Source organism: Canis lupus, chromosome 34 (assembly GCF_003254725.2).
Source record: "Canis lupus dingo isolate Sandy chromosome 34, ASM325472v2, whole genome shotgun sequence".
NCBI classification, from domain to species: Eukaryota; Metazoa; Chordata; class Mammalia; order Carnivora; family Canidae; genus Canis; species Canis lupus.
This window is the reverse complement of record NC_064276.1, coordinates 36,073,149-36,086,508: the sequence shown is the minus strand read 5'-3', so window position 1 is coordinate 36,086,508 and position 13,360 is coordinate 36,073,149. Positions and strand designations below refer to the sequence as shown.

General features: G+C 37.8%; 1 protein-coding gene across 10 annotated transcripts in view; it reads left to right on the top strand.

Moving 5' to 3' along the window:
- PLD1 (phospholipase D1) overlaps positions 1 to 13,360 on the top strand; it is a 204,993-nt gene that overhangs the window by 123,410 nt on the left and 68,223 nt on the right. For 8 of the 10 annotated variants that reach the window (XM_025425594.3, XM_049105845.1, XM_049105843.1 and 5 more), the window contains 4 exons: positions 4,523 to 4,633; positions 8,678 to 8,881; positions 9,867 to 10,080; positions 10,650 to 10,763. In XM_025425594.3, coding sequence (XP_025281379.1) covers positions 4,523 to 4,633; positions 8,678 to 8,881; positions 9,867 to 10,080; positions 10,650 to 10,763 — 643 coding nt within the window. The remainder of the gene's footprint in view (positions 1 to 4,522; positions 4,634 to 8,677; positions 8,882 to 9,866; positions 10,081 to 10,649; positions 10,764 to 13,360) is intronic. The other 2 variants (XM_049105846.1, XM_025425597.3) reach the window with 1 other exon arrangement.

Genomic DNA, 13,360 nt, shown 5'->3' with positions numbered 1-13,360 from the left:
TTCCCCTTAGGCTATTGGCCAATTCACATTTCTATCACTAGCATGGCTTTTCTTTGCCGTAATGGCCCATGAACCCTGGTGAGGTCCTCTAGGTGAACAGCATGGCCCAGTAAATATTATTGTGTGATAATGGTGCTTCTTTTTAATTTCATCTCCTTCATGAAACTTTAAATTTTTAGATTGTGCACAATGATTTTAAAAATTTCCTAAGGAAATAGTAATACTACTTAAAATATTAATTTCCTACTGGTATATTTGGCACAATTGCTCTTCCTTGATCTAGCTGTGCCATATTATTTTGGTCATAAATTTTTACCTCCTGGACCATTCTAAATTGATATTTTCTATGTCTATAATCACTACTTCACATAATTTAGTTTCTGAAAGCCACTACCTTCACAAAGTACTAGGTTGAAAATAACATTTATTCTCATGTTAATGAGTCCTGTGGTCCACAAGGCTGATTAAAATAAAGACTTTTTCTTTCTATCTCAGTGTGTAGATTTAAGGGGAGGAATTTAGTGTCTCTGCCTCATAGCCAAGATATAGGCAAACATTTCTTATAATGGCAGTTCTTAGGGAAGAAATACAATATTTTGTTTCTCTAGTGATAGCCAAGTTGGTGTTTTCCTATTTCTTTGGCCTTTTGATAAGCAGTGTTATCATTTAAAATAGTATAAGGCAACCTTGACTTACAGACTGATGACAAGTCAAGTCGGCATACCAGGGTTTGCCACAGATCTGCGTTTATTGCCCCAAGAGCTGAGATAACTTGCATCATAGTTATGACAACTGTATTCCTGTACCCACCGTGTATATTTCAGCCTTAGAAATATGTGATATTTCTGATGGGACTTATGTCAAAAGAATCTTCCAAATGCAGTAACCTGGAGGCTTAGAGAAAGGAGCTTAGGTCCTCAGGGGGGATGTTGTCGTCAGACAATTTCTTTCTGTCCTGGATCAGAAGGCACATTGTAGAGTTGCAGTCGGTGATCATCAGGAGGAAAAGATGTTCAGGTTTGTCAAATGAGGCAAATAATCACATCTTCAGGCAGAAAAATCAAACAAGATCTTATCAAAGTCCTGGACTAGAAGGGCCTTCTGGGAAGACGAGAATATGTTTTGAACCTTGAGGACTGTGCTTCAAATGGAACTGGTTAAAAAAAAAAAAAGGCATAGGAGCATTTGTGCTCTTTCACATGGCTTACATTTGAATGACAAGGATATGATTTCCTTTTGTCCTTTACTTTTCATTTTCCCAAAATATCGTGCCCTCTGGGGAAGTCCTTGCGAATGATAAAATTAGGGTAGTTCTTGGGATTGCATAAGTTAGGCAGTGGACAGACTTGGCTGCATTCAGAAAATATTTTGACTACTATACTTTGAATAATTAGAGAAAAATCTGGCTCAAAGTAGTCTCCTTGACTTCAACTATAAAGAATTCTTATTTTTTGTTGTCTTTACATGTGTTTTGCGTATGTAAAGCTCCTAAGAATTCCTACCGTGCATAGCATTATGTCTACTCTACTTGATTCAAAACTAATTAAAAAAGAGGACAGAGCTTTCATCTCTTAAAGCTCAGGTTTCATGAAGTTTATTCCATGTTTACACTGTGAAGTGAGTTCTGCTGACCTTTGGGTTACATGACTTCAGCAGAGATAAGAAACATGGCATCACGTAGCCCACTCCATGCCATCCATTTTCTACTTCCCCTATTAATACTTTTCTTCCTCTTCCCCAAGCAAAAAAATAGTTTCCCCTAGGGTCATGAAAAGGCATTGGTAAAACATTGGATGCTCCCAATGTGTATTTCAAATTACAGAATTAACATCAGTCCCTTTTTCTTTTCTAACTTGACTTTCATATTATGCAAGTATTTCCCACATTTTGTGTAAGTCTGCTTTATTATGACCTGCAAATGGCTTTGTTGCCAAGAAACATTTTTCCTTTGCCCTTTCTAGTTTTAGAGTTTATGATACTGTTGTAACACCCTGACCAAAGAAGAGGAATTTATTGTTTTATGATCATAGAAATCTTGTCACTAATTAACCACTCATTGTAATATAGGTGGAAGTAAATACTTGTAAACCAGACCACCTAAAATGAACTGTTTTCTTCAATTACTTCCTTATTCGTTCTTTGTATATATGCTAAAAAAGACTTTAAAGTCCTTTTACCCTGTTTCCTTTGGAGTTAATTTATTTCAATGAGAAAAGACAAAATATAAAAGAAAATGTCAGGCATTAATAGATGGATGGTAATAATGTAATCCATTACTGCTAACATCTCTATTATTTCAAAAAATCCATTAGTTAGGTAGGTAAATGGAAAACTATAAGATTTAGGCCAGTTTCTACTACTATCCTTCAAGAATAGTAATTTCATAAACCTGAGAAGCAGACTTTCATCCATTTAAAACAAATGAACCATGATGAAAGAAGTCAGGTATAACATTTTATAATTTAGGTTGCACTTTTGGGTTTTAAAGTTTATATTATATTTTTTGATGGGAGTCTATTTTTTTTCACTGTTATCCAGAGCTGAATCCTGAAATATTTAAATAGAGTAAATATGAACAGTAGAGGTAAAAAACAATATTCTAGTTTTCATTTAAAGCCCTCCATCAGTGGTTTATTACAGAGCACTAAGTGGCCAAACTGTTAGAAGTTAATCTGCTCATTTCTTGTTTACACTTTTCACTTCCTATTTCTTTACTCCTATCTGCACTTACGTACTTGGTTGCAGTAATAGTTGCATAATAATGATTACTAATAAGCTAGTTCCAAAATTCAGCTGTTAACTAGAAATAAGATGACGTATATATTTTTATCCTATTTTTTTTAGTCAGAATGGATCTTATAGTACTCAAATTTCCTTAATGCAGCTTAAATACATGTATTTAGTATGTTCCTCAAAAAATGTATACACTTGTCACATGTTACACCAGGAAAACAGAATATTAGTATTTTGAGGTCATGTGTTCTTATAACAATTTGGGGGTCAGAACATGCTTCTTCATATTGGCAGACCAGTATTGGGGAACTATCTTTATATATTTGGCTTACTCTAAGATATTATATCCTGCAACCTACAAATATTAACTCCAATGTTATTTCACATTTTTATAGCATTGCAAAAGTAACCAGTTTTAATAAATTAGATGTGTTCAACCCACAGTTGACTTCTTAAATTAGTGACTCCAATTTCCATTATGAACTATGCCTAATTACCATGGATTGTTAATTTAAATTGTAACTAAATTGTTCTTTGCCACTATCGTTTTATTAGATGTGCCTGCATCTCTAATACTTTAGGAAGTACTGTATAATGGAAAAATTCTTGCCTTTTATCCCTAGGATATTAAATGCCAAGGTGTAGGCATTTTTAGACATTAATATGGATGTGGTATGTTTCAGAGTGCCTTCAAAGCTACTGGAGGTAGAAAACTCAAATTCAAATCTTGCAAACTGCAAAGGCAATACTGAGAATGCAAACCTAAAAAAGTAAAAAGGGTCATACGATAAGCGGGGGGTAAATAAAATAAGAGTTTCCTGGAGGACTACATTTTGAACTCTGTGTTGGAGAGGGAACCATGTGAATGGCCAGAGAAAAGACGAAGGACATTCAGGTGGGGGGCAGTTGAGTACAGGTTAAACCTTATCATTACCCAGAACTAGAGGAGAAAATACTAGTTTGTTTGTTTGTTTTTAGACAACCAGCTGTCAGACATTGTCTTTTTCATAGTTAATGTTAATAAAAATTGTTATCTGCATAGCATGTTAAAGTTTATCAGGCACTTTTGATTTAATTTGACCCTCACAATGGCCTTGTCTATCAAGTCCAAGGTCTAAGGCTGGATCAATGTTAATAGTGTGCTGTTGTTAAAACTCAGGCATTTTTTAATGTTAAAGAAACCGACTTCCAAAGAAGTCATTTCAGAAACAGATATTAATGTTGTAATTGTGGGTTAAGAGAATGAATCGGTATATTCATCTTTTGGAGATTAAGAAATAGGTTTTTCATCTAAATATTTTTAATGAAGAAAAATTCTATTAAAACACTCCAGGAACATTTAAGGGATATTTAGTATAATTTATTGCATCAGAGTTTTGTGTCAAACTAATTGAAGTATAATAAAAGCAAACCAGAAACTCTAATCCTGTAACATGAATCAGGCCAAAACTTTCCTCAATGATAAGTGTTAGAAAATGTTCAGAGTGTAAGATCATCAGACACTTTTAGCAGATGAGGTTACTATTTCAGCCTTTCGGCTGTAATTCATCAAATATTGACACTATCTCTTGGTATGACAAGTTATAGGATTAGAAAGGAGATAAATTTTTATTTTTGATATTTGTATCTTAAAATACACTTATATTTCACCTTCTTGTATTGCATTTTTCATTAACTATTTTATTCTTGTTTGTGGAAGAAAGTTTATAATATGCAGGAAGGAAAAAGAGAAAAATCATAACCTACTTTTAGAAATTCTCATTCCTCTTTGTGTTTTCTCTTGTAACAGCAACAGGGAGTGAGAATCTTTGTAATGCTCTACAAAGAGGTGGAACTTGCTCTTGGAATCAACAGTGAATACAGCAAGAGGACTTTGATGCGTCTACACCCCAACATAAAGGTATTAAATTCATCCTTTTGAACAATAGTTCTTCTTTATTATTCTGAGGTTTTTCAGATGTGTTTTGCCTTAAGCAGTGTAATCTGTTGAATTCCCTAATATATATTTTGAATAAATAGCATTATATCCTTCCTAGAAATAAAACAAAATATTCTAGTTTCTTATACTTCTGATATTGATGAAGTCAGCAGAGTTCATATTTCTGTTTCTCTTACCCTGATAATTTAGCCAAGAACACACCTTCTGGAATTGTTTTAATATTCAGGCACTCTGCCAAGTTCCCATGCTCCTCATTTAGATTATCCTGGAAGCTTTTAGATATGGTCTCCTTGTGACATCCCTTGAATGCTGATAGCAACAGAGAGCTCCTCTAGGATTTAAGAAGTTTTTTCTTAGTAGTGTATTGTGTAAAAAACTAATAAAGTAAATAAACACAATAATAATAAACTTGAAAAAAGCTATTTGATACTTACCAAAGATTTAAGGCCTATTGATAGTTCTTGCTCAGTCATTGAGATATGTCAAAGCAATGAATTAATAAATCTCTAGCAGGCTTAAAGTGTTTAACAATCATATATTTTATTTGGCTAAAAAAAGATGTTCCATGTAGATAGTAATCTAAAGAAAGCAGGAGTGGCTGTACTAATATTATATGAAATTGACTTTTTTTTATTAAATTGACTTTAAGTAGAAAAAGTTTATAGAAAACAAGGAAGGATATCATACATTAGTAAAAGTTTCAATGCAGCAAGAAGATATAGCAATTATGAACATGCGCCTACTTAATAATGACGGTCACAATATATAAACCAAATATTGACAGATTTAAAGGGGAGAATAGACAGTTCTACAACAATAGTTGGACACTATAATATCCCACTCTCAATAATGATTGGTATAGACATACAGTGGAATATATTTCAGTCTTAAAAAGGAAGGAAATTCTTTTTTTTTTTAAATGCAACTCATTCATAATCCCTCACCTAGAAAAAAAAATCACTATTCATATTTTGGTGCAATTTTTCCCCAGGTCTTCTTCCCCCCTACACATGCACCTGCATACACGCACACATTTCTATTTATAGAATTGGATTATACCACACATGCTCTTTGGAAACCTTTGTTTTCACTTAAAATGCATAGAGCAATTATTTAAGTTTATCAACATCCTCCTTCCTTTTAAATGGCTACTGATCTCCACTGTAATGGTAGGCCATGATATTCAGCTTCTACGGTGGTGGTTTCCAGTTTTTTTTTTCCATCATCAAAAGTGCTCCTGTCTTGTCCCACCATTTCCTGTGCCTCTGTCAGACTATTTGCTTGCAGGTAGAGTTGCTAAACAGCAGGTTATACACACACTAAGAGTTACTGGGGTGTACTGCCAAGTTGCCCAACCAAAGGGCATTACCAGCCTTTATTACTTTGAGAAGAGAGTGAGAGCATCTGTCTCTCCCCATCCTCATTTTCACAAGGTATCATTAAAAAAAAAAATTGTTAATGCCGTTAAAGATTGTGAGGCTGGAGGTTAGTGTCTTGAACCCAGCACAGCACTTCTCAGGCAGAAAAGGTTCAGGCAGGGGGTGTATTTAGAGCCCTCACAGATGGATTTGGGGGAAGCAAATCACATATAGGAGAATGCCTTTAACGTATGGGCAATGGCAGTGACTGGGAGGTTCTCTCTGTCAGTTTTAATGTGTAGACTCCAGAGACAGCTTCAGCCATCAGCACTGACACTTTAAAGAGGAGTTGACACTGGTAGTAGGGGAAACATGGTCGCACATGGAAAGGAAGCCCCGCACTGCCTTCCCTTACTCCTCTTCCTGGTGATTCCAAGCAAAGGCCCAGCGTTTTGACTCTGTTATAAAAATGATTCTGGCTTTTTAAAATTATTATTATTGGAGTTCAATTTGCCAACATATAGCACAACACCCAGTGCTCATCCCATCAAGTGCCCCCTCAGTGCCCATCACCCAGTCACCCCCACCCCCCCACCCCCCGCCCACCCCCAACAGGAAGGAAATTCTGACATACACTAAAACATAGATGAACCTTGAAGACATTATTCTATATGAACTAAGCCAATCACAGGAAGGCAAATATTGTATGGTTCTATTTATATATAGAAGTCCAAGTCAGAGACAGAGTAGAATGGTGTTTCTAGGGGTTGCAGGAAGGACAGAATGGGGAGTTATTGTTCAATGGGTATAGAGGTTTGCAAAACAAAGGGTTCTGGAGATAGTGGTGATGATCAAACGATATGAATGTACTTTATGCCACTGTACTGTACATTTAAAAATGGTTAATATGGTAAATTTTATGTGTATTTTACCACACATAAAAGAAGTAGGTTACTAAAAAAAGTAGTCTCAAAATTTTTTGGAATGTTTCTACTTAGAAGATCTACAAAAACAGGTCAGTCTGGGATCATTTAAAAAGAATTCTGTTTGAAAGCAGGAGGATAATATCTTCTAAAAATATCTTTCAAATCAAGAACTGACAAAGTATGCATATCCCTATATCCATATGCTTGCCATTTTAATTCAATGGCTGCCAAAATATCAATATACCTATTAAAAATTTTGTCAGAGATAGATGTTGGTTAAACATTTTTTGAGTTTTTTTGTTTTTAAAATAATATCAGGTGTAATGGAATTCTTTAAAGTGGAAAAAAGAATCAGCTTATGTCGAGCTGACTTACTGAACTATATGGCCAAATTACTAGCTAAATGGCAGCTGCCCCAAAATGTGGTATGGGGTGGTGCTGGTGGAGAGGCTTAAAAAGTAACTAAAAGTCTTCCTCTTCTAAATACTGAGAGTGAAATTAGAACTTTGGTGTATACATAGCACATTTTGGTATTTGAATTCTAGAGAATGCTATTCAGGGGAGAATGGCTAAAATTGACAACTGAGGAAACAACAGTTGTTGGCGAGGATGCGGATAAAGGGGAACCCTCTTACACTGTTGGTGGGAATGCAAACTGGTGCAGCCACTCTGGAAAACAGTATGGGGGTTTCTCAAGAAGTTAAAAATAGAGCTACCCTGAGATCCAGCAATTGCACTACGAGGTATTTATCCAAAGGATACAAAAATATAAAAATAGTGATTTGAAAGGGCACATGCACCCCAATGTTTATAGCAGCAATGTCCACAATAGCCAAAATATGGAAAGAGCCTAAATGTCCACCAACTGATGAATAGATACAGAAGAAGTGGTGTGTGTGATATATGTGTGTGTGTGTGTATATATATATATATATATATATATATATATATATATATATATGAATATGACTCAGCCATCACAAAGAATGAAATCTTGCCATTTGCAACAACATGGATGGAACTAGAGTATATTATCCTAAGTGAAATAAGTCAGTCAGAGAAAGACAAGTACCATGTGATTTCACTCATATGTGGAATTTAAGAAACAAAAACAGATGAACACAGGGAAGGAAAAATAAAGTCAGATAAAGACAGGGAGGCAAAAAAAGAAAAAAAAAACAGGGACGCAAACAGTAAGAGGCTCTTATCCATAGGAAACAAACTGAGGGTTGCTGGAGGGGAGGGGGTGGGGGGACGGGCTAACTGGATGATGGGCTCTAAGGAGGGCACGTGATGTAATGAGCACTGGGTGTTATATACAAGTAGCGAATTACTAAATTCTACCCTTGAAACTAATACTACACTAAATGTTAACTAACTTGAATTTAAATGAAGTCTTGAAAGAGGACCAAAGCAGAACAGGGAGGGAGGGAGGGAGGGAGGGAGGGAAGGAAGGAAGGAAGGAAGGAAGGAAGGAAGGAAGGAAGGAAGGAAAGGAAAGGAAGGAAGGAAGGAAAGGAAGGAAGGAAGGAAGGAAGGAAGGAAGGAAGGAAGGAAGGAAGGAAGGAAGGAGGGAGGGAAGGAAGGAAGGAAGGAAGGAAGAAAGAAAAAAGAAAGAAAAAGAAAATGCTATTCAAGGGAGAAGACAGATCTGTTTTATTACAAAATGAAGGACACTTTAAAAAGTGCATCACCTGTGGGTGTTTCTTTTCCCTCCCAAGGTGATGAGGCACCCAGATCATGTGTCATCCAGCGTGTATCTGTGGGCTCATCATGAGAAAATTGTGGTCATCGACCAGTCAGTGGCCTTTGTGGGTGGGATCGACCTGGCCTATGGAAGGTGGGATGATAACGAACACAGACTCACGGACGTGGGCAGTGTGAAGCGTGTCACCGGAGGACCGTCGTCTCTGGGTTCTTTCACAGTAAGTGGATTTCACCTCTATGGAACTGCGTAGAAGGGACACGATTTGCATACCTATGGGTTAATAGCGGGACTGACTGGTTGGTCGAATGAGGGGTGGCGTATCCCTGTATGAGCAGACCTGGTTTCAAACACCACCTGGCAAGTCTGTAACATCACATCTCTTATTCTCAGTTTCTTCTCTTGTAAGAGAAAAGAGATCCAATAGCGCGTTTGATAGCTCAGAGCAGCTCCTTTGTTTTCCATTTAAACAAAAGGCTCATTTCTCGTGTGGAAAAAAGGTTCATAAACAAAAATATGTGTCGATTGGGCTTTACGTTAAACAAGCAGACTTATTCCAAGCACCTGCTGAGCCTTTTGAAATCTTCCTACTTAAAGACGTGCAAAAATAGGGCAGGAGTCATGGAGGGGCTTCTTTTGAATGCAGGAAGTTAATAACTTCTCAAAGTACCTTTCACATCAGGAGCTGCCAAGACACCCATATGCCCGTATCCACACGCAGTGCTGACTTGTTTCAACCCTAACGGTGGCCAACATATCAATACACTTATTACAATTTTGATGGGCTCATCTCTTTTTACTGCTGGATATGTGACCTTTCTGGAAAGAAAGAGTTGGTGAATAAGTAGCTGGGAAAATAATTAACAGAAAAAGCATTTATCAGAGGCAGAAGTTCGGTAGCTCAACGGTGACTATAACTCACGTAATTGTGTTTGGAATAAAAAGGTTAGTAGGGATGAAATTTCAAGAATTTGGCCTACTGAAGGAGGAGCTACAATGGAACGCTTGGTATCCCTGTGCTAGCCCTGACCCGGCTCCTAGGAATCCTCCACTGCCCTGTGGCTGACCTCACCCAGTATTGTGTGTCGGTTAGAGGGCCTCTGTCATGTGTGAACTTTACACTTCAGCTCAGCTGGAATTAAAGGATCGCATTGCAGCATACCTTACGCAGTGTCTTTTTTTTTTTTTTTAAATAATTTTCTCAGGCTGAAACAACGGAGTCCATGGAATCCCTAAGCCTGAAAAATGAAAAGGAATCTAGTAAAAATGTGCCCACCTCGAAGAGTGTTGATGATATGGATTCAAAGCTGAAAGGAATAGGAAAGTCCAGAAAATTCTCTAAATTTAGCCTCTACAGGCAGCTCCACAGGCATCACCTGCACAATGTAGACAGCATCAGCAGCATTGGCAGCGCCTCCAGTAAGTCTTCCTTTGCCAGGATGTATCTCAATAATTCTGTCCTGGACCCTGTGTATACCAGTCTTTAAAACCCATCTTCCTGGAATGGAGTCATAGGAGCGATGCGGACAGGTGGCTATATGGCCCTAGTCAATATCCTGCCATTTTGAGGCTTGGTTGGCCTCATTTAGAACAAATTGTTTTATTCACATACGTAGTCATCACGACCCCAATTCATACTTCTGATGGTAGCAGAATGACTAAGCATTTCCAAAATAATGCCAAGTCACGAAGAGAAAAGCATTAGGTGTCCTTCACTTCTCAGGGAAGAAATTTCATTTCTCTTCCTATCCAGTGATACATGAAGCTTTTATCTTTAAACATTAGATTTTCTACATCTTATAAATTTGCTGTTCTTTCCAAATCTGTCTTAGAGCTCTGCGGTTTTCTGTTGCACAGAATTTATGACTGATTTTATAGACTTGCCTCATTTAAAAAATGATCGAGGCTGCTCTTCAGTTTAGAAAACTTGATGTATATGTATTTCTCTGTGTAGAAAAAAAAAAAAAAGAACTCTCAACTTTCTCCAGGTTATTGTAATCACTGTAGAAGTCGTCAGAATTTAATCCATGGTTTAAAACCCCACCTGAAACTCTTTCGCTCTTCCAGTAAGTCTGAGCAGGGGCTCCCTAGACCTGACACGGGTAAGTGATGTGTGATGCAGCAAAATGTCCTTAGGCTTCCGCTTTTGCTGCATGAGCCGAGTGTGTTTCTGGATTGGCGTCCTGTTTGCACAGTTTTCACGCCACACGTGTTACTAGAAATTGTAACCTGATGGGCTTTTGTAAGAACTACGTGTTTGAATGAGTTACTCAGGACCTAACGTGGGGTGGCGGGGATGAAGAGGACTTTGGCCTTGGATCGCATCAAGGGATGAGTAACAATCGCAAAGTCTGGCAGCCACAGGAAAATCCTAAGCTAGTTTATCATGTGCGGACTGCCTGTTAGGACCCTGAGCACTGGTGGTGCTTGGGAGTCGTAGTGTTATCTCCCTCTCTGCCGATCAGGAAACTGAGGGTCAGAGATGATAAGGAACTTGCACAGTGGTGTTCCGGTTTATCAGCCTCCCAGAGCTCACAAGGCAGATTTGTGAGTCAGCAGAAATGCGAATTACTGCATCACAAGCGTTTGGCCGAATTCCAAGGCCAGGGTTCTAGTGTGCTATTTAGAAGACTGAGGCAGAGCCCAGCTGCAGGGGCTGGATGTGAGTCACATGGGGGACCTTGGTGTTTCTCGGGGTCTGAGAAGAACCCTCAGTAGGTGGGCCCTGGGCCCTCCCACCTCTATTGGTTCTTGCTCCAACCAGAGAAATCCTGCATATATGGAAGTTCCATGTGAATTTGTGTTGAAAAAAAAAAAAAGAGTAACATTCTACTATATTCTATATTCTATATTCTATAAAAGGAATTTAAAGAGCACAGCTCTACGTTTAAGTTGTGTAATGACTTAATCTTATAGTGTCTCATAGGACTTGAAACCCGAATTAAACATAGAGTAGCTCTTCATGAGAAATCTGAAGCTGAGTATTTGCTTGAGTTAATAACTTCCTTTCCTGAGGCTATAAACTGGGTTAACTTCTTTGCAGCCTTAGTTTCACCTTAACGCAAAAGACCATGATGGTGAAGTTGGTTAAGCGTCCAAGTCTTGATTTCAGCCCCGGTCATGGTCATGGTCATGGTCATGGGATCAAGCTCTGCACTGAGCCCCATGTCTGGGCTTCATGCTCAGTGTTTGAAATTTTTTTTCTCTCCTTCTCCACCTCCCCCCTGTTTGCTCTCTTTCTCAAATAAATAAATCATTAAAAATAAAGACCACAATGAACTGGGCTTCTAGTGAACCTTACTGGTGTATAGAAATCAGTGTGTAGCGTGCATGCAAGATCACTATGGGTTAATTAGAAATAGCACTAAAATCAGTTCATATGGAATGTAATTAGTAATCACGACACATTTCTGTAATATATATATTCAAAATCATTCAGCCATTCTTCAAGATTTTTTTTTCTTTCAAAATGATGTTGCAAGAGGGAGAATTTTAAGTTGCAGTGGCTTTGCCTGATGACTGTTAGCTTTAAACAGTTGACTTTTTCTCCTCTTATACTCGACAACTGTTTGCTGATATTTCTTTTGAAGCAAGATTAACTAAATGGCTGAGGGGAGGAATCATTTCTGCAATTTAGCTGAGACAGTGTTCCAGTCCCAGATATCTAATCATAAGGGATAAAGAACAGTAGGTTAAAGCGTGTCTAAACACAGTTCTCAGGGATTCAACAATATAAGATACAGAAGGCTTATTTTCTCTTGTCAAAGAGTTAATTATCTAATAGGTAAGCATCGGGTTTAAATGTTTCACTGACCTAGTGCCTTAGTAATTCAGCAGGGGGGAGATACGCCTACAGGTAAGGGTTGCCAATAAAGCCTTGTCCATAAATGTAAAGCCCAATTCACAATTCTAAAATCCGACTTTCAAAAATCAGGTTTTTTGTTTTTTTTTTTAAATATAACTCATTGAGAACATATTTTGGAAGTGGCCTTGAATATAGGCAAAGATTTAGTAGATAGAGCCTAAAATGGGGAAAAAAAAAAAAAAAAACGGGCATCCAGGTAGATGTTACATCTTAAGACACCTGAATGGGAAATGCCAAAAAATGTGTATTTCAGTGTCTCAGACATAGGTGTGGAGTGTGTAAATACCTAGAGGTCTGCTGTTTCTTATCGAAACTCCTAGGGATCAGATGTGCTTCAGAAATGAGAGGATTCTGGATTTTAGAAAGGTAATGCAAAACCTATAATATTATACTGCTTGCAGGGTCCAGGAAATACCCTGTAAGCAAATCGTTTATATTTGTGCAACAGCAGATGGGCTAAACAAAGATATAACCTTTCGTCAGTTTAGGTCAGATTTTACTAACAAATGAGCTGTAAGAAAACGTTTGACGTTTCAGAGCTTTTGGGTTTTAGAATTATGGTTAAGGTGTTAGTAAATTTGTGTACAGGTTGGGTTGGTGGGATAAATCTGCACCTGTATTGGGAGGGTCTTGAAAATCAGGTTGCGACATTGAGCTTCACCCACTAGATGTTGGAGAATTCCTGGGCGGGGGGGGTGGTGAGGGGTAGGGGTTGGAGAGGATGGGCGGTGGGGGGGATGGAGGGGTTAAGGGTGGTGTTGTACTAAGTTACATTAGAGACACACGGAGTCCAACTAGCTTGTCCCAAGAATGAAGTGAACAAAACAAACTTTT